At 42.8% G+C, this 21,887-nt stretch overlaps 1 protein-coding gene across 4 annotated transcripts in view; it reads left to right on the top strand.

The window, feature by feature from the left end:
• Positions 1-21,887, top strand: part of LOC118213463 (ras-related protein Rab-3C) — a 38,783-nt gene that overhangs the window by 2,966 nt on the left and 13,930 nt on the right. For all 4 annotated transcript variants that reach the window (XM_035392467.1, XM_035392466.1, XM_035392465.1 and 1 more), the window contains exons 2-3: positions 396-623; positions 21,428-21,546. In XM_035392467.1, coding sequence (XP_035248358.1) covers positions 396-623; positions 21,428-21,546 — 347 coding nt within the window. The remainder of the gene's footprint in view (positions 1-395; positions 624-21,427; positions 21,547-21,887) is intronic.

Here is a 21,887-nt window from a genome sequence, read left to right as displayed (position 1 = left end):
TGGGACGTACCATTTAGCCTTGTGATTTTGTTCTTATACAACAACAAATAAATGTGAAGTAGAATCAAGTTTATATTTTACCTGCACATACAATTTAACAGTACTATCATGCCATGATGCACAATCAATGTCAATACTAGGTAAACTCAGATTTTTAAAATATGGGACTTTTAAAGTCAGCAACCAATTCAGACCCAAAAAACAAAAGATAAACCAAGCTAATGAACCAACCACTTAATTAGCCAATCATGTATTGAAAAAAACCTCCATACCCTATATTGTTTTAATACGAAGGAAGGCTGAGATGTTAGGCCCTCATCTGTGAGGTGTAGGGATATGAATGTTTGTTCAGCTGAGTTCTTGACCTCAGGGGATTTTTTTGTCATGTCTCTCAGATGGCTGCCACACAGGACGGTAAATTTGGGCAGAAAGAGGGGTCGGACCAGAACTTCGACTACATGTTCAAACTGCTGATCATCGGTAACAGCAGCGTGGGAAAGACCTCCTTCCTGTTCCGCTACGCGGACGACTCCTTCACCTCGGCCTTCGTGAGCACGGTGGGCATCGACTTCAAGGTCAAGACCGTCTACAAGAACGAGAAGAGGATCAAGCTGCAGATCTGGGTGAGTCCCCGCGTTTCCTCATCAACGTGGCACTTTAAAAACCTGTGTGACCAAAGAGCTGCGCTTTGTCAATATGTGTATTCTCCAGCAGTTCATTTCTGCTTCTAAGATGACTTCTTCCCAAATTTACTCAAAAGGTTTTTTTGTTTGTTTCGTTTTTTAAATTCTCCTATGAGGTATGCATTGTGTTAAGTTTGATTGTGAATGGCTCCATTTAAGACACAGATGTATCATTTGGCTGTCGGTCACTGGCCTCAGATGCTCACATGGCCCTGAATTGATGGAATGTTGTTCATTGGCCACACCAGGTTCATTGGCTAAATATGTCGATAAAAAGTGTTTTTATCCAGCAGATATCTTAGTTGCAACAGTTTTTTGACCACAATGGAGTTCTGTGACTACCAGGACATTGGCTATATCTGGCGTTGGCTTTTGTAAGCCTTTAAAGAATCACTTGAGTACATAGAGGTTAAGTTTTATCAGGCAGTGAAAAATATTGGGATATCACGAGCCAGGAAACTTCATCCCTTTCTGTGGTTTTTACCATTGTAAAAAGCACCCCAGGAGCACGGTAAAGGTCACTGATGTTTACTCTGTAAAGCTTTTTAATGTACTGATCAAAGCCTTTTTTACTTAAGTGCGTTGTGACCTCACATGGTTTGAACGTGATACTGCCGCCATTCATTTTCACTCCTTCTGCCCGACAGCTTCCCTGTCAGCATGGCGGTGTAAATAGATCTGGTCACGTGACCTCAAGAGCTCTATTGTACCCATTTTTTTAAGCTAAATTATTATTGACAAGTTGTATCTTTGCATGGGATTTCGTACATTGCTACTGATTGCATATTTTGTACTTCATGCGTATACTACTGTTGTTAACATTTCTTTATGGTACTTGCATGCAGAGCCTACTGCTAGAAGTATCATTTGTACTGCGCATTTCTGGTAGAGGGACTATGTTGGATTTTACTCCACACCTGCAAATCGCCTTTTGTGTTGCACCTGCTTGGTGATTTCTCAGGAGAAGATTCCTTTATTTGCCACCTGCCAGATGCATTGGCACACTCAAAAATGGTAGCCAGGCTAAATGTTCCTCTATCTGAGGAAGACTACTGGGCTTGGTACCTCCCTGGAGGCCGTGGGTATTAGGTTAAATAATAATCTCACAGAAGCTTACCTGTCCGTAAAGAAACTGTCTCATATTCATGACATCAAGTCCTCTTTCACCTAGTCAGTGGCATCCAAGAGCATTACCAAAGGGCTGTGCTTCCCTGTTGGTTCATTTGGGGGGACCCCAGTTTGCATCTGCTACTACCACTGGTTCATGAGCAGACATACCTAAAACATATCTATTCATTGCTAAACCAAAATAATTGCATTGTATATTAATTAATGTGTTTAATCTAAATACACAAGTTGTCCTGACTGAAATATAATCAGTAGTTTTTTTGTCATTCTGTTTCATAATATTATTGTTATTCAGCTTATTGCTGTCTCACACACACACACACACACACACACACCGGTATGTGCATGTACACATATGTGTGGACACATGAAGAAGTATAGTCATCAGGACCAGTGTGCTGAGAGTGGGGAAAAAGCACTCGGGGTATGAATATGAACAGTCCTTCACTGAGGGCGAATGATCTGAAGATAATCGAGGGAGCTGGCGACGGCCTTCTCGCATTAGTGCGCTGCCTTCGAGGGTAGACATCTCGCACGCTGCACCCGAACGCCTTTGAAAAACAGACATGACGTGCTGAGGGAAAACTAGCGGTTAGCCTCCCCCTGCCTAGGCTCGTGCACTCCCAATTTATTAGCAGTGTCGGCTGATAATTGCTTAAAAGCTCAAATGAATGTCAGGGTCCACGAGCTGACGGCAGCTGTCAGGATGATGCATTGCGGTGACTTGGTGACCCCTCTCCCCCCCTCTTTCCCTGCCCCACTGCCTGACTCCCCAAAGGTGGGGGAAGCCCCTTAGATCAATACTCATCTCAGACTTGAAAGTGTTTTCCTGTGCTTAGATAAGCAGAGTGTTCTTCCAATCAAGCTATTGATCAATCAAAGAGAGAGAGAGAGAGGGACAGAGAGAGAAAGAGAGAGAGAGAGATTGTGTGTGTGTATGGGCACGCGTGCGTATTTGTTTGCAAGAATCTGTAGGTGTAGGTATGTGTGTATGTGTGTGTGTGTGTATGTGTGTGTGTGTGTGTGTATATGTGTGTGTATGTGTGTGTGTGTGTGTGTGTGTGTGTGTGCGCGCAAGGGAGCCTGTAAACTCGACTCTCCTCTCTATTTTCAGTTATTACCATTATTTATTCAGCACTCATTTTCTTTACTTCAGTCGTTTTTATTAACAGTGCTGCCCTGGGGATAGCACATTAACTAATATATCTATCTCAACCATTTATGCATCAAACTTATAATCAATCCACATCTATCCATCTGCCCATCAATCTCTAAATCTATCCATCTGCCCATCAATCTTCACATCTATCCATCCATCCCTCTATCTTTTGAAATGTTTTTATGAAGACGCTAAGTGTGAATGATGAGACAGACTGCTAAGTTTAATCTAAGTCACCCTCAAACGGTGCTCATTTAAAAAAAAAAAAAAGACATTTTAAGATATTACCATCAAGGGTACAGTTCCCAGACTACCGAGTGCGACGTTCTGTGACTTCCTGTGAGTGCAGGAAGCCTGAGGGGTACGGAAGAGACAATGGGCTCCCGTTATCTCTCCCAGCTGATGGAGATGTATTGATTTGATCTCACTTGTCTCCGGGGGAGTTTATTAATTAGCGGGAAGGTAGGAGGTGGCAAGAAGGCGGCGGCGTACTGAATGTATGAAGCATGTCTGGAAAACGTGCAGGTCTGTCCCCTTCCACCATTTTCTCTGCCTGAGAGTCTTCCATGTGAGAGTCTGTCTGCACAATGCTAACCTGCTCGTTATTATTATTATTATTATTATTATTATAATAACAATAATTATTGTATTTATATAGTGCTTTTCAGAACATGCTGCTCAATGCGCTTTCCAAAACAATAAAAAAAGGAGAAAAAAATTAACAGAAGTAACACGTAAAGGTAAAATAAGACCAACAAAACATGGACATGATTGAAGACAATAAGAGAATATTGAAATGCATAAAAACCAGAATGATAATAACTAAACATGAAAGTAAAATTCAACAAAAGGCTAAACTGACATAATGCGTTTTTTTAACGGGGACTTAAAACTGTCTTTGCCTTTCTAATGTTAGCAAGGTCTGAATTCCAGACCTCAGATGCCCTCACAGAGAAAAATTATTCATTGCAAGATAACATATTTGCATAGTACATGAATTAAATAAAGCATAATAAGCAGACCCATTTTAATGACTTCAGCTAGCAACACATATTACTGTCTGAACAGCAATATTTACTAGACCCCCCCCCCCCCCCCCACCCCCACTGCGTGAGGGGTTATTAATATTTGTTTGATAACGTGGTGGGGATACTGTTGTATAATTGTGGTAGAACTTAAAACACATATTCAATCACTTTAATTGACCAGGAGATTAGCTTTGTCAGAAACCAACACACACAGTGGGTCCCTGGGACCAGGGCTGAGAAAAACTGCCCCAGGAAGCCAGTGGTCTATGACCATACCTGTAGGAGATTTAGGAGATTTTTCAGGTATGGAGATGCAAACCCACTTAGCACTTCATAAGTGAGAGTTCTGGAGTCATTATTATTTTTAATGGGAAGCTGGAAAATATTAACTATTGAGAGAGATGTGGGCAGAATTTTGGGGCTTTTAAAAAAAAAATGAAAATCTTTGCATCAGCATTTTGAACAAATTAAGATGGATAACAGATAGCTTCAGCTGTCAGACAGTGAGGCACTGCAGAAGACCAATCCTGCAGAAACTCAAAGGCATGTCATTTCTTCTGCATGTTTCACTGAGAAGTATTACAGTTTCTCAGAGTTTCTAGTAAGAAAACTGAGTTTAATTTTTGGCTGGACCGCAACAGCGGGGCCAGCCCTACAAACGTGAATGTCTGTGACTGAGTGAGTGATGAAGTTACACCATTGGTTGGCCGGAGAGGTCCAGCCATATACTAGGTTGTGACGGTCTTGTTTTGTGTGAGATGGAGAATTCAAATAAACACCATCTCAATCTGGTATGAATTCTGACCACTGTTCTCAGAGTTCAGAGTCTTCAAGGCTTTTTATGCATTTCAGAAGTTGCGCATCATCTGTACAGTGATGACAATCAACACTATTTTATCAAATAATGTTACCTAAAATCTCAGAGGCCCAAGTACATGGCCTGGTGGGACTCACTGCAAACAGATCTTTATGCCTGGTATGATCTCAACCACAAGACTTACCATTTTATTTGAATTTTGGTGATGCAGTCAAATGGAGCACACAAACCATAAGAAAGTAATTTTTCCATCTCAGTTTAATCTCTCAGAATACGGCCATAGAATCAGCCCCTCCTTCTATTAATTTTTCTCTGTATTACATTTTCTCATGTACCGTTGAATCTTCAGCGTTGAGTATTCTGGAAGAAAACAACAGCCACGTCACACTAGTTCCTTCATCACAGCCCATAGCTGGTGACTGGAGCAGACACCATGATCCTTAGACATAAAATTACATAACAACACGTAATGAGGACCATTCAGTCCATCTGTGCTCTCCATTTGCTAACGAGCTACATGGGATCTAACAGTTCGCCATTCACATGCTGTACAGTACAACTCAGGGAGTATCCAACGCTGCACCAGTTCGCCTACAGTTTCCGCCTCCAGTGCAGGACCTGGCAAGCTGTTCCACACATCGACGACTCTCTGCGTAAAGAAACACATCCTGTATTATTGGTCCGTAGTTACCAGAACTTTGGCTTTCGCCTTTCCCATTATGCAAAAAAGGCTAATAGGCTAATATAAATAATGGTTTTGCCGGAAATCCACACCCACCCACACATACACAGCATGACTTCCTATGGGCCGGTGCAGTACACCAGGACAGCCTGTTATGATTTATTTCCTGCGGATGGCACAAGTAAATCTGCCGAGGCTGTGGACACAAAGAGATTTCAGCAACAAAAGAGGAATAAGGAAAAGCGCGAACAGCAATTTATAACGCTGAAGTATTGATGCCACTAAAGCCAAACCTGAATTAAAGTGGGGCGGGGATTTTTTTTTATATCACAGCCATCAATTTCACAGAATAGACAGAATACATAAGGAAGAAAAAAAGAGTTAACTGCAGACAGAATATTTCTTTTTTTGCTCTTGTTGATTTCATAAAGAGCCAAGCCTCTTGATCAGAGCTGATCCAAGCTTTCATAAATGGAATTCAGATAAAGTATTTTAATATTAGCCTAAAATACCAACTGTAGATTCACAAGTGCTACATTTGTTAGAATGAATCAGAGAGAAAAGAAACTAAGTTGAAACCCTTTGTAGACAGAATGGATGATAGAAGCCAAACTATCCACACACACACACACACACACACACACACTTATATCACGACTTAAACTGTGCGTTTCATAATAGATCCTGTTGCGCACCAACTGCCATTTAAGCAGAGTGACCTCCTTCAATAAAAGCGATTTAAGACATCACTGCCTGTGAACGATGCTTCATGGACTGGCTGCTAGGTTGTGCTGACCTGACACTGCAGCGAATCAATGGGGCAGAAGAATGGAGGGCCTAAAATAACATAAAATAACATTCCCATCACATTTTCAGCTTGTTCAGTTTAAAAATTGGTCCAAAGCTCATATAGAAACCAAATCAGTAGAAAAACATTTTCACGCAACAGATAAGAAAGAAAAGTATTTTAATTGACGTGTGCTGGGCATCACATCAGGAACGACTGACGCACTTAATTTTGGGCTGGGGTCAGGGCTAAGAGTCTGGGGGGGGTGGGCTTAACAGTCTGGTGGCTGGTCAGACCTGGCCATTGACAGCACCTAAGACAGCCTACCATGACTGAACCTGTCTGGCCTTAGGATAAGGAGGTTAAGTCTACCCACCTGGCCTTTGGATGAGGTAATTACATTTTGGAGTAAACCAGCCTTTAAGATCGAACCTGCCTGGTCATAGCATAAGGAGGTTACATCTACCAACCTGTTTGTTGGGCGAGGCGGTAACATCTTGTGTAATATCCTGTTTTGAGGAGGTGGCAGAATTTAAGTAAGCAGACATTCTTATCTCAAGTCATTTTAAGTCAAGTTGTTAAGTCAGGAAATATGCAGCAACAATACTAATGAGTGCTGAGTGTCACAGCATGTAGCAAGTGCCTGTGTGACTTTATAAGCTTACACATTTGGAAGAGGCAGGCCTACATATTCCATTTGATGAAGTGGCCTACATACCTTACGGCAGTTCAGACGAAGTCGCGAACCGAGCCACTGAATAAGCTTCAGTCTGATATAATTACTTAGTGGAGGTACCTGCTTGGCTGCTGGCCAAAGTAAGCAGCTTGCCTTATTGCTTAGATGATGTGGCAGACCAGGTCGTCAGATGAGGTTGGAGGTTGTTAGAATTACATTTAAATCATTTGCAGTGTGCCTACAATGTTTAGGCAATGGGCTGTGAGGAAATTGTTGTATTTCTTTTTGCAAATGAAGAAAATTAAGCAACAGTGATTTACAGTGTAGAGTAAAATACGTGTTTTAAGGCAAGTCTGAGTGTGCTGGCAGATGGGTTCAGGAAATGATGACTCAGGGAACGGACGTAGGGAAAGAGTAATGGAATCATGATCCAGGGCAGGGGTGTCAAACTGAATTCCCAGGGGGCTGCTGTGTCTGTGGGGTTTTTGTGGTATTCTGTCGGTCAGCTGCCATTGAAGGTCCTGAAGAAAAGCTGTAGAGTCTTTGGTGAGTCAATGGCCTAAGTGAACCACTGGTGCTGAGAACACCCTGAAAACCAGAAGACACCGCAGCCCTCCAGGACTGGAGTTTGACACCTGTGATCTAGGGCATGAGCATGATGGGATAGGGGTGAGGGTACCGGTGGCGTTCGGTGGTGGTTGGCAGGACCTGCGCCAAGCCTGCTAGGGCAACGGGCAGAGAGACAGAGAGAGGGAAGATAGGGCCACCATGGCAACAGCCGACGAGATCACCTGGCCTCGCTCGCCCCTCTCACAATCGGTCGCTTTGTGGGCGTAATTAAATATGAAACGGGGCGACAGTGTACTCGGATATTTAATATTCGCCATGGAGACCTGCACCGGAAGGTCCGTGGCTAAAGGGGAGAGTGAGTGTGAGCTGAGGATAGTGGACTAAGTCTAGGAATCGCTGTAAATAACTGAAACAACAGAGGAAAAACAGATGACGCAAAAGAAAGAGGGGGGTGGCTTAAGATCTAAGGTCTAAGGGATGGTCTTATAATTTCTATTTCTTTTTTTATTATAAAAAAAACACCAAACAGTATACTGTATACTATATAGTTGAGCGGAACATCTTGATTTGATTTATTTTTCATTTTAGAATGTTATCATTGAGCAGCAGAGGGATATGTTGCATATATGCTGGCAAATTGAACATCACTGCAGACCAGCCAGTAATTCATTTGTATTTCCCAATAGCATAAAATAAATAATGAAAGTCCAAATTAATGCTTGTTGGAAGTGGCCCCATCACAAACAGCTGCAGTACCACCCCCCCAAACCCCAACCCCAACCCAGTGAGCCATGTCCCCAAGCAGATTGATGGGTCAACATAAATATTATCCAGCATTGTCCGTAACCTGACTCTAACTGCCTACAACTGTAGACAGGGGCCGTGTACCATACTGTATAAACCAAGGTCAGTTACACAGTATAGTGCCTGTGATTTATTTAGGAATTCCACAGTAGCTGTAACTCATTTTTTAGGAAATAATATCCGTTTGGCTGCCCATGCCTTTTTAGATAAGCTTGCATGTGCTTTGTTTGGTAGTTGCTTGTGATACAGTACAGTCATTAAAAAACTAAAATACTTTGAATCCAAAACTTCCCCAGAAGTACCCATTCAAGAAATGTTCATTTTTATTATTTTTTTTACAGCACATTAACTTGAAGAAAAACTGCAATCATTTATGTGCTTGTGCAACACAGATGGATGTGTGCAAAAAAAAAAAAAAAAAATCAATGGAATCTGACTGCCAAAGCCATTATCATTTGTAACTTTAATAAAATCTACAATACAAACACAATCCATTTACAATCAGCCACACTCATCATATTTATCATTTTAAATGATGAAAGTAAATCAGTGGTAAGGGGTAGTGTAGTAGCAGTGATGGGGTGGCAGACACTGTTTAACAGGGCCCAGAGTCTCAAACTGGATAGCTCATTGTTTGTTGGGTTTCTCGAAGCATTTTTTTTTTTTTTTTGCAGTGCGTTGGCGTGCGTTAGGGACAACATCAGACACCAAATATAACTCTGCAGTTATTTCTTTCTTTCCACGGTCTCATTCAGTTGTGCTTTTCATTCAGGTCTCAACAGTCTTGACTGTGAGATGCAAAGCCATGGCAAGACAGGAAATGGATGTCAATCAGGATCAAATGTTATTTGTTTTTCAAGATTGGGTTTTTAAATTTAAATTTAAATTCCCTGGGCCTATGTTCATAGTTCAGTGCCGCAAAAGAATAAAATAGTAAGTGGCTAATAATTGCTTACCCAGACTGCAAAATGCATTTTTTTTAGGTTTTAACGGAAGCTTCCGGCTCATTCCTGTCTGTCACGGATAATTGGCTAACTGAATGCGATCAGCACGCAGGGACCGCAGAGGCAAGCGTTTACACTCTCTGCACTCCATTATTTCGCCATATTTAGTTTAACGGTGGGGCCCTACCCTCAAACACTGGCTTGGAACGTGCCGAGGGGACGGGTCACATTTCAGGATAAGAGCTGCCATTCATATTCACAGACAGTTTTTCAAAGCTTCATTAATTTCGGAAATGACATTAATCAGACAGGGACCGACCGGCAGGGTACAGAGTCACAGACTCCGCTCTTTGGCAATATTAATATGTACCAGCATTAATTAAGTGCACCGGTCTTTCTGTAATGTAATGAGGACATTCGTCCAAGATGATTACTCATCCATGCACTGAATCACATTTGATTGCTGCTTGCACAGAGCTAGCACACGTACACACATCTGTTTTTAAAAAACAGCCCAAACCCACAGCACCTGAGCGCAGGGTGCAGTACGTCACATAAGTTTCATTTAAATAAAAATTTAAATAAAAATTAAAAAGAAGACATCCTTTGGACAGAGCTGGTGAGGAGCATTATGGGTAACTGGCAGGCTGCCAGAACGCTGCTCTGAATGTGATTTACAGTCACCGAGGGAAGAGCCTCTCCCACAAGCCACATGACTATTCATCTGGCGCTATTTTTACACACGGCTATGCTGCTGCAAAGCCTTCTGGGAGGAAGACTTGAGAGAGCGAGAGAGAAAGAGCGAACGAGAGCCCTGCCCTCTCTCTCCCTCCATCTCTCACCTCCATTCATTTACTGCTTGTTCAGCATAACCCAGGCTGCAGCACTCACACAGCGTCACTGCACGAGTCGCATTTACAATTCCATTCGCAATACAGCAGAGATATGAGGGATGGCTCAGATTCGCAGTACAGCAGAGATATGAGGGATGGCTCAGATTCGCAGTACAGCAGAGATATGAGGGATGGCTCAGATTCGCAGTACAGCAGAGATATGAGGGATGGCTCAGATTCGCAGTACAGCAGAGATATGAGGGATGGCTCAGATTCGCAGTACAGCAGAGATATGAGGGATGGCTCAGATTCGCAGTACAGCAGAGATATGAGGGATGGCTCAGATTCGCAGTACAGCAGAGATATGAGGGATGGCTCAGATTCGCAGTACAGCAGAGATATGAGGGGTGGCTCAGATTCGCAGTACAGCAGAGATATGAGGGATGGCTCAGATTCGCAGTACAGCAGAGATATGAGGGATGGCTCAGATTCGCAGTACAGCAGAGATATGAGGGATGGCTCAGATTCGCAGTACAGCAGAGATATGAGGGATGGCTCTGATTCGCAGTACAGCAGAGATATGATGTTTGGCTCAGATTCGCAGTACAGCAGAGTAGACTCTCTGGGAAAAGCAGCCTTATCTGATGAGTAGATGTTCCAGCCACATGAGCATAGACCAGACCATAGAGTTAACCTGGGAGGTGCAGAAAACAGACACATACAGCGCCCTCCATAACGTTTGGGACGAAGACATTTTTGGTTTACTTGATTTGGCTCTGTACTTCAGTTTTAGATTTGTAAATCAGAGAATTTACATGTGGTTAAAGTGCTGATCCTCTGCTTTTTTCATGCATTTTGGTTTTACCGTGTAGAAATTACAGCACAGAAAAAACAGCTGACAATTTGTACTTGTCAAACCAAATGTGAACGGTTTGATTACAGATCTAAACTTGTGAAGTACAGAGCAATAAAACCAAAAAAATATGCCTTTGTCCCAAACATTATGGAGAGCACTGTATATACAAATATTCCGCTTTGCCTGGATGATTCATGACCAGCTGGCTAATTTAATTTTAAATCTGCTGATTTACACCTAAAAAACACAAACATAAAAGTAACAGGAATTATAGCACTAGCCAGGAAGCCAAGAAGCCTCACAGACAGAGTGCAAGAAGCTGTGAAATCACTGTGACATTATCTGATGGTAAAAGCCTGATAGAATATGTTCCGGTAGGAAGGAGAGACTGCTTTAACACCCCTCCCGCTGCGAGAGAAGCCAGCGCTAATTCAGGCCCAGAACCTCAAATAACAGCAGCTGTGGTGTCACCAGCGCCTGAGATGTTTTATTCTGCTGTGGCATCAAACCGCCATTTTCTGCTCTCCCCAGACTCTAGCGGGAGGCTGTTCTCCCCATACACGCTCTGGTGGGAGGCTGTTCTCCCCACACACGCGCTGGTGGGAGGCTGTTCTCCCCACACACGCTCTGGTGGGAGGCTGTTCTCCCCACACACGCGCTGATGGGAGGCTGTTCTCCCTGTATGTGCTCAAGCGGGAGGCTGTTCTCCCCACACACGCGCTGGTGGGAGGCTGTTCTCCCCACACACGCTCTGGTGGGAGGCTGTTCTCCCCACACGCGCTCTCTGGTGGGAGGCTGTTCTCCCCACACACTCTCTGGTGGGAGGCTGTTCTCCCCACACACGCTCTGGTGGGAGGCTGTTCTCCCCACACACGCTCTGGTGGGAGGCTGTTCTCCCCACACACGCTCTGGCGGGAGGCTGTTCTCCCCGCACACGCTCTGGTGGGAGGCTGTTCTCCCCACACACTCTCTGGTGGGAGGCTGTTCTCCCCACACACGTGCTGGTGGGAGGCTGTTCTCCCTGTATGTGCTCAAGCGGGAGGCTGTTCTCCCTGTATGTGCTCAAGCGGGAGACTGTTCTGTCTGTACACTCTCTAAAGGGAGGCTGTTCTGTCTGTACACTCTCTAAAGGGAGGCTGTTCTGTCTGTACACTCTCTAAAGGGAGGCTGTTCTGTCTGTACACTCTCTAAAGGGAGGCTGTTCTCTCTGTACACTCTCTAGCGGGAGGCTGTTCTCCCTGTACACGTTCTGGCGGGAGACTGTTCTGTCTGTACACTCTCTAGCGGGAGACTATTCTGTCTGTACACGTTCTGGCGGGAGACTGTTCTGTCTGTACACTCTCTAAAGGGAGGCTGTTCTGTCTGTACACTCTCTAAAGGGAGGCTGTTCTCTCTGTACACTCTCTAAAGGGAGGCTGTTCTCTCTGTACACTCTCTAAAGGGAGGCTGTTCTGTCTGTACACTCTCTAGCGGGAGGCTGTTCTCCCCGCACGCGCAGATTGAAGAGGGGTTGGACAGGAGTCTTGTCAGGGCCTTCGCAGTGGGATATTACACAGGAAGTGACACGCAAAGATGAAGTTCTCTCGCAGCTTGATTGTGCTTTGGTGGGAACGTCTCAGCTTTTGTCTTCTTTAAAATAGAGCCAAGAATAGTCATGTCTGAAATGAATCTCTGTATTGTGTTTGATTGATGCCTTTGTGTCTGTATGAATTACAAACCAAAGCATGTTGGGGGGAAAATGACAACTGTCAAGCAGACAATGTCAAACAAAGCAGACCAAAAGCAATAACGGTTTCTTGATTGCAAAGAGTGAACATTTAATATAGAGCTGAAGGTTTACAGTACCTGAGAAACCCAAGCTCAATAAACAGAACATGTAAACGTCCATACGCATCCAATACTTGGTCTCTCAAGCAAAGTGTTCAAGTCAAACAGATCTTCCACAGGCAGGCTGCTTTAAACGTTCACCATCAATAGAACGGCTGATTTTCCTTATCTATTGGAGTTGAGTTGACAGGTTCCTCCTTTCAGTAAAATCGAGAAGGATTCTAGTCTAGTCTCCATTAGGTTGACATTCATTTGACTGATTTAAGATGAGCCTAAAACAAATCATTAAGTGGGCGTCAGGTTGTTAGCCTGTGGCTTTAGCTAGCACCATTGGGCTGTTTATGCCTAACAGGAAGATATGCCATTGGTCTGAATTATGGGCACTGTCTCTTTAAAACAGTGGAGCACATGTAGATGAAAGCTTCAAGAGAAGCCAGCATTGCACAGCTATACTGGCTGCACAAGTACAGTAATGACATGGCTGAGGGTGAAAGCGATCCCCATCTGTGGCGAGGCTGAGATGCGTGTTCAGCCTGGGCTTATTTGCATTGTGTGCGTGTGTCTGCGTGCCTGTCTGCCTGCATGTGTGTGTGTGTGTGTGTGTGTGCGTGCGTGTGTCTGCGTGCCTGTCTGCCTGCGTGTGTGTGTGTGTGCCTGTGTGTGTGTGTGTGTGCGTGTGTGTGTGTGTGTGTGTGTGTCTCTGTGCCTCTGTGTGTGTGTGTGTGTGTGTGAGGGATGATTATTTACTTTGGGTGGGCCTGCGGTGGCAGCCCAGGGTTGACCCACAGAGAGCAGGCCGGGGTGCTGAGAGCCAGAGTGGGGCGTGTTTAATCACACACAGGCTAATGATATTTCTGCTGTTTGCCCTCCTGCGCCCCACTAACACCTTTCATGCCATGACTCTGCGTGCCCCCCCCCCCCCCCATGCCCAGCCCTGCAGCCAGCGAGATGATCAATGCCCTCCCACTAACTCCAGCATACCGCACATCTAATGTGACACGGCCCCTCCCCTGCTACTCAGCATGGCCACTCCCACAGTACCGGCAATATATGACAGGCAGGAGACAACCTGTGTGTGTGTGTGTGTCTGTGTGTGTGTTTTAAGGGGGAGGGGGTAGTAGAACCATCTGGGGGGGGTTTATCTGGAGTTGGGCACTTCAATATTGAGTTTCTGGTAGATGTGGAACCAGAAACTCAATGCTGAAGTGCCCAAACTCCGAATGAAAACCCCATACATTAGAGCAGCGTAAAATGTCACCTTCCTTACCGATTCATTCTTAGACTGCTCCCTACACACTGTGCTCTAAATTAGTTCTGTGTAAGTCCAAAGACGAGCAGATTTCTGCGGTAATAATCAAAAGCTTCAAAGCGAGTGCTTAATTGGAGACCCTCCTGGAGTTCAAGACTTCAGTGCGGGGAAAAATATTGTTATGCTAATTATTTTTCCTTCTAGTGGAGGCTTTTATATTGTCTGGGTGATTAAAAAGACTCTTCCTCTAATGGACACTAAAGTGCAATGAAAAGAATAGGTTCCAGATAGCCACCCCCCTGTTATTTTCAGAATTTTAACAGAGGACCAGGAAGGCTGGAAACAACTAGGGGCACACATGAGTCATAGCGGTTCTTCAATTAAACTCCTCTGGATACTCACCAATTTGCTCATATTAAAGCTATCTTCCATAGCGTTTGTTTGTTTGTTTCACGATGTGTACAATTAAAGTTACCACTCAGATCTCAAGAGTACTATTGTACAAACAATACCGCTATACTGCAACCCAATACCATTAGACTACGCTACTACAGCAAATTGGAATGTGTTTAATTTCAAAAGAGACAGGAGTAAAGGTTGATCAAAGCCTTTCAGGTTTTAAGCACTGTGCTGTAGCAGTAAAATGGCCCACAGAATGTTGGATATATATATATATATATATGAATTTATACTCAATACTCTTGACTATATATATATATATATATATATATATATATATATATAGTCAAAAGTATTGAGTATAAATTCAAGGGATGATGCTTATTTTATTCAATACATTTGTTAGACCACACTTGGAGTATTGTGTGCAGTTCTGGGGACCGTACTACAAGAAAGATATGGAGGCTCTGGAAAAGGTTTAAAGAAGGGTAACCAAACTGATTCCTGGTATGAAAGATACAAGCTATAAGGAAAGACTTGATGCATAATCTCTTTAAGCTTAGTAAAGGCTTGGGGTGATTTGTTTGAGGCGTTTAAATTCATAAAGGTGGGTTAACAAAGTGAACTACCAGAGATTCTTCAGGGTGAGTTCTGTTAGTAGAACAAGGGGACATAAATGGAAATCAGCTAAACGTATATTCCGCAAAGACATTAGGAAGCATGCAGAGAGCGGTCAATGTATGGAATAGCCTGCCAGGTCACATAGTAAACCTCACATAGAAAACCTGAGGGTTTTCAGGACCAGGCTTGATACAGTGTTAGATACCATTTAGTCTGTAAGTTATCAGAGCACTAGATACAAATTAGATTGGAAAATGGTGAGCATGTCAGGCTGAATGGCCTGCTCTCGTCGTTATGTTATGTTACTTTCAGATACTTTGAATTAGTCATTTGAAAATTAGTATTATTTTTCAAATGACAAGTGTGTGGATATTTCTAGAATAGCACAGAATATTTTTTTTCCCCACAGTATCATGACTTTTTCAAAATTACTTAAATGAGCATTTCTTTATAAGGGATTCAAACAAGTATTTGAGAGACTTTTCAGGATCCATCATGTTATTATGTGAAAATAAATACACGTTTGATGTAAACGAAGGGGATTGAGCAGGTAATCTATGAACGGCTTAGTGTTTCATTGGGATTCTTGAAAAGTATTGGTGGTTGTTAATTTCAATACCATCAGCAATGGACAGTTTAACAGCATTGTGCTTTGCTGAGAACCACATACTGTATATGGCAAAATGAAAGTTTAATACCTTCTTTGTGTGCATAATGTTGCTCCCTGAGGGCAGTTGTAAACTGAGTTGTATTTGCCATTTGCAGTAAAAATTCCCAGCTGGAAGTATTGTTCACTTTCTGAGTTTTTAAACATTAATTTAAATTTTAATGCATGTTTCCGATTGGCCCAGACATTTTTTTATGTGCAACGAAGGACATTTTAAATATTAACAGAAGATTCTGACGACCTGCCAGTTTTACAATGGCTGGCACTGGAGCATTTGAGGGCACCAGTGGCCTGAAGCTAGGAAATACAGTTGATGAAATGAAACAATTTTCACAGAGATATTATGGCTTCAGGGATGATGTGTATATTACCTGAATATTCTTTGAAAAAAATTGTTTTATATAATCGGCTAGAACTACTTCTTGATGCGCATGCACCCTGAGACCAATGCGCCCGAGGAAACAGCTCAGAAGGAAAGTAGTACCGGCAAAATATAGAAACTGATACTTGTAATTGTGAATAAATGCAATAAAATACATCTGTTCATATGTAAATATCCTAAATATCTGTAATCTTTATCCAAAATGTTCTGTAAATATCTGGAATATCGCTCATCGTGTACAAAAACTATTTGGGCCAATCAAAATTATACACTCAAACTTAAATATAAAGAAACCAAATAAATAAATAGTCAGTTCAGTGCAGAGAGAGTACTGAATGGTATTCTGGCAGGTATCAGTCTACCAAAATAACAGCATTACTGGTTTATATTTCAGCAAACATTTTTCCATTTTAGGGTATATGGTGATGTGTGAAAATATTTTTACATTGAATATGAAAGCTATATTTATAGTATTGTATCATTTATTTTTGGCCTTTGGGTGTGTACTTTATAGAGTCAGACTATCATAATTATATACTGAATTTAAAGTAAACTGCTGGCACCTCCAGTGGCCTTTCTTTACTGAAAAGACTGGAGTGCTGGTTCCAGGGCAAGTGCATGTGAAGACGTGGAGTAGTCTGCAACACCTAAAAAACAATGCCCTGCAATAAAAATAAAGAAATAAATAAATATATAAGATGTAGATCCTTTCATTTACTGTAAGCTGTGAACCACCACACACCAGTTATATAACCAGGTCCATACATCTTCATTGTACATTTTTCAGTTTTTTAAATTAGAACACTTTAAAAAAAATAAATAAAAGAACTGCACCAAACTGAAAAATATTCAAAATGGATGACTGCATGACGCACACTGCTATACTGCCAAGTAAAAAAAAACCGGACAACAACAAAAAAAAAAGAAACAGTTGATGTCAAATGGTTTCTTTTGTGAATTAAACTGCAGCATTTTAGTGCAAGGCAAGCGATAGAGCCTGGCTGACTTTTGCTTTTGATTGGTCAGCCCATCCCCTAAATGACTAATACACTCTCTGGCCCTAATTTATGGGCCAATGAAAGGATAAAGGGTCTGGCCACAGGAGGCAAGAATCAATACCGCCGTCCGCTAATCTGCAGCTGAAGCCCTGGACCTGGGCCAGATGCAGGCGCAGGAGAGCAGACTGGCCACCAGGGGGCCAATCGCAGAGCATTACCCAGAGAGGCCTTCATTACCGCGAACAAACCTGAGAGCACAGGGGGCTGAGTGTGGAGCATTACCCAGAGCGCCTTTCATTACCGCGAACCAACCACAGGGTACTGGGGGCTGAGTGCGGAGCGTTATAGTATATCCAGTATGAGGCACACAATAACGTTCTACCACCAGGTGTTCGGTTCAGTCCCATTTCCTCTTTGAGTCCACGCAACGCTACCTTGGGTAATCTTACCTTTGAGCAGTCCTCTGATCTACACCCGTTACACCAGGTGAGGCGATCTTTATAATAACGACATGAGAGGGAATTCTGAATCAGGCAGGGCTGTCATGCGCCCGGATGGTTTATCTTTGGCTTAGGCCTGCTCTTAGCCTTTCCATGTTCAGAGGATGTGTTCTGGTTCTGTTCAGCCCCAAACACCCCCCCATTTTGTATAAGACAAAGCTTGAAAACGTGCAGCCATCTTGGAGACATAAATGAGTAGTAACAGTGTTTTGTGGTGGCATCTGCTAAAACCTTCATAAAGAACCTGTCATTGCAAAGGGCGGCTTTGGAAAAGAAAAAGATTTGAAGGGGAGGTGTTCTGATGGTGTCCATTTTGGATTATCAGCAGTCACTCAAGGAGCCTTTTTGCATTAGTTTAACCACACAGAGAGCTGGAATGGGAGTACAACACGAGCCTTGATGTACAGTCATGTCAGAGCTGGCACTACCCACCTATTGCACTGAAGCACCGTAAATTAAGGTCATATTTGAGCCCCCCGGTATGGTGCTACATAAGTGTGATTTTGTGGAGAGGTTTTAAGGCCTTGACTGACATACTGATTAAAGACACACTTATATTATTCTGTGCTCTGAATGGGCAGTCATCTGTGAGACCCCAGTTAACTGGAATTAATTACATCACACACCCCTAAATACACGGGAGTAGGTGTGGACATCTGGGAAATGTAGTAATCAAGGAGACAAATGCATGAGTGTACAATGAATTCTTAGATTCTTAGGATGGCCATATTTTGAAAATAGAAAACCAGGACAAACATTAGTTCAGTATTTTCAGTATTGCACATGCATTAAAATAATAATAATAATAATAATAATAATAAAAATAACCCCCTTTTCAAGCTTGGCAAAGCAGGACATCTTATAGTTTTAAAGATATTTGACTGGACAACAGGGTGCTCAGTGAGAGGGCTTTCCACTGTACATAAGCACACATGACAGCCAGTCTGGGAAAATTAGATATCCAAAGATAATAAAGAGATCAGGAAAATTAGCATTTCATTACTACATTTTTCCTCATTTTAAGGTGATAAAAGTTTGTGCTTATATATAATGTAAGAACACTAAATTTAGGTTTCAGTATGTTTTCTTTCCCCCTTTTGCTATAGCTTGAAATAAAGCCAATGAAGACTGGAAGATGAAAACTCCTCAGGCGTAACTTGCGTAATTTTTTGTAAAACGATGAAAAATGCTTGGGTGCCAATAATTTTGACCACCACTGCCATATATATAATATATATTTTAAACTGCCTCTCTTATATTTATGCAAAAGTGCACTCCCCACCCCATCCGAGGGGTCTCCTCCTGTTTACTACCCTTCAGGGACCAGCTGTAAAGGAGCAGCTGCCCTGTGCTCAGCTGTGTCAGCTTTCAAACTGAAGAAGAAAGATTTGCCATTGTTTTTACACTAAATGTTTTATCTTATCTCATTATCTTATGTATTTATCACACTGATTTAATATTAGTTTTTTTAAAGTCTTGAGTGTAACCATTTTTAATTTCTGTTTTAATTTTTAATGATTTTTAATTTTTAATTTCTAATTTAATTTCTGTTGCACTTACTAACTTGCAACTCTGCAATTCTAAATGTTAAAAAACATTTTTAAAGGCTTATTTATCATACTGATTTAATAAATTGTTTTTAAGTCTGAGTGTAACTGTTTTTAATTTCTGCTTTAATTTTTAATGATTTTTATTTCGGTTGCACTTACTAACTTGCAATTCTTTTTGCATTTCATGTTTTAAAATTGTAAAGACTTATTTACCACACCGTTTTAATATTTATCTTTCAATTTTGTCTTTGTGTTTCAATCTCTGTAATTGGACACCAGTGTAAATGAAGATTCATCCTCTGTGGTTTCTGGGGATGAAATAATGGTTGGTTGATTGATTGATTGATTGAGGAAGCAGCTGATAGAGCCAGTATGCAGTGGAGACAATGGGCCTGGACGATGCCATCAGGTTTATATGGCCCTGGGGTCTATTTGCACACCCGAGCTGCACCTGCAGACCTTATCAGACCTTCTGCTTAAAGTAATTGAGGTCCCCCCACCCCACTGGCTGTGGTGCAGCCAGTAAACACGAGCTCATCGGCCATAAAGGACCCCCCCCCCCCCCCCCCCCACTCAACGAAACGGTCATGTGTTTCGCGAGGCTCTACTCTGCCCTGTGACTCCGCCTCTGCTTGAGGGTTTCTCTGGGGCGTGTTTGTGTGTGTGTGTGTTTGTGTGTGTGTTTGTTCGTGTGTTTGTGTGTTTGTTTGTGTGTTTGTTCGTGCGAGTGAATTTGTGGCGCAGTGGCGCTTTCTGATAAGGAGAACAGTCCATTGCGGCCTTACGGTGGGAATGAAACTCTGCCACTTGGTCATGGGTCATTTCACTCCGGGAGGCAGAAGCAGATTTAAATTATGAAATGATAGGGTTCTGTTTCTTTAGGTTCTGTCTGGGGTTTCGCTCTCTGCGTTTGGGTTTTTTTAGAAAGCATAATACAGCAGCAGTATAATCTGTTCTGCCTAATGCCCATAGTGGCCGTTAGGAAAGGCATCCAATCACTGTGCCAGAGGGAGACACAGGTGGATGTGGATTAGATGGAGACCAAGGAAATTAAATAGGTTTTTTTTTTGCTGAAAAACTGTTTATGTTCTCAGGAATGAAATTCTGCCCATTCTGATTTTGCTGAACAACTGTCTGAACAATGCTTTGGCAGCAAGTTTCAAAATGGGAAAAAATATTACTATATTTTGCAGGAAATGTGATGTGTGCACCAGTTGTCCCCTTTTAAAATGTGTTTTGCACACACGTCTGATATGGTGGCTCGCTCATTGGTGCCATTTTTTTCCCTTGATGGTAGACTCGCACGCCTTCCACCCACACCACCGCCGCCACCCCACCACGCTTCAGCCAATCGCACGTCGGCAGCCTCTATCACGAATTCAGAAACTCCAGCCACCCGCTCACCTAGCCAGCTAGCTCGTAGTAATGCCACTGCAAAGAGAAGTCTCCTTTTAAATCCGTTTTGCATGTCTATGAACCGCTAGCCAGCTAGCTCATAGCAATGTCTCAGTTATATCAGTTTCTAAATCACTTTTTAATTAGAGGGCAATTATTTCCTGGCTGTCTAGCTTTGATGCCAATCACAAAACCCCAGTTAACAAGCAAGCTAGCTAACTGGCATCTCTAACTTGGTTTAATTCAGGGGTGTCCAGTCTTCATCTGAAAAGGGCTGGTGTGGGTGCAGGTTTTTGTTTTAGCTAAGTACTACGATACCCGAATCAACTGATTAACTAATCATGGTCTTCAATCAAGACATTGATAAATAGAATCAGGTCTTAGTGTCGGACTAAAACAAAAACCTGGACCCACACCAGCCCTTTTCAGACGAAGACTGGACACCCCCGGTTTAATTCAATTCAGTAACGTTTTTGCATCAAATAATGCACAGGGATAACAAAGAGGGGGTACATATCGTGGCTATATATATTTGTAAGGTGATAGCTTACTAGATGTTTCCTAGGTATCTGCTGCAGCTCACCCTGATACAATGGAACTCAAGGGACCCATATTTTTGTGGTGCCCAGTGCGCCAAAAAAAACAAAAAGAACAAAAGACATGCGAAAACACTGCTCCTTTAAAAACCTTCCCATTGTGCTCTTGTTGCTTCAGTACATATCCAGCTGAATAAATAGACGGCATGTAGAGTGTCATGTGGCGGTGGGCTGTAGGTACTGTACCAGCATCTGGCTACCTGCCTAAAATGTATTCTGAATGTATTTGGCTCAGGTGTGTTTATGTTTATTAAATATATTTTTTTGCATACGCAGGACACGGCTGGTCAGGAGCGCTACAGGACCATCACCACAGCGTACTACCGCGGCGCCATGGGCTTCATCCTCATGTATGACATCACCAACGAGGAGTCCTTTGGGGCGGTCCAGGACTGGTGAGTCTCTTTCCCCCGTCAAGCCCACCCCTCTCCCCCCCGGACCGCACGTCGTGCACCCCTCAGTGCGCTGTATAACAAGGGGGAGGGGGGTAGCACGTGCCAGGGTAGCTAGGGTTGCCAGTTGCAGAATTTGTCAAAACCAGACAAACATGCACAGCTGGAAGCGTAATCGTGGACAAGGAGGCCAGGAGCTGTTGCAACTGGGGGAGCAGTTCTAACATCAGACCAGGGAGTCACTGACACACAAATTTATTACAAACTACAGGTAAATTTCTCCCATCAATTACGCTTACCAGACATGACATTGTCACCCTGGGGGTGTCCGAACACAACGCACC

Source organism: Anguilla anguilla, chromosome 14 (genome assembly GCF_013347855.1).
Source record: "Anguilla anguilla isolate fAngAng1 chromosome 14, fAngAng1.pri, whole genome shotgun sequence".
NCBI classification, from domain to species: domain Eukaryota; kingdom Metazoa; phylum Chordata; class Actinopteri; order Anguilliformes; family Anguillidae; genus Anguilla; species Anguilla anguilla.
The sequence above is the reverse complement of the archived record's forward strand: the minus strand, read 5'-3'. Positions and strand labels throughout refer to the sequence as shown.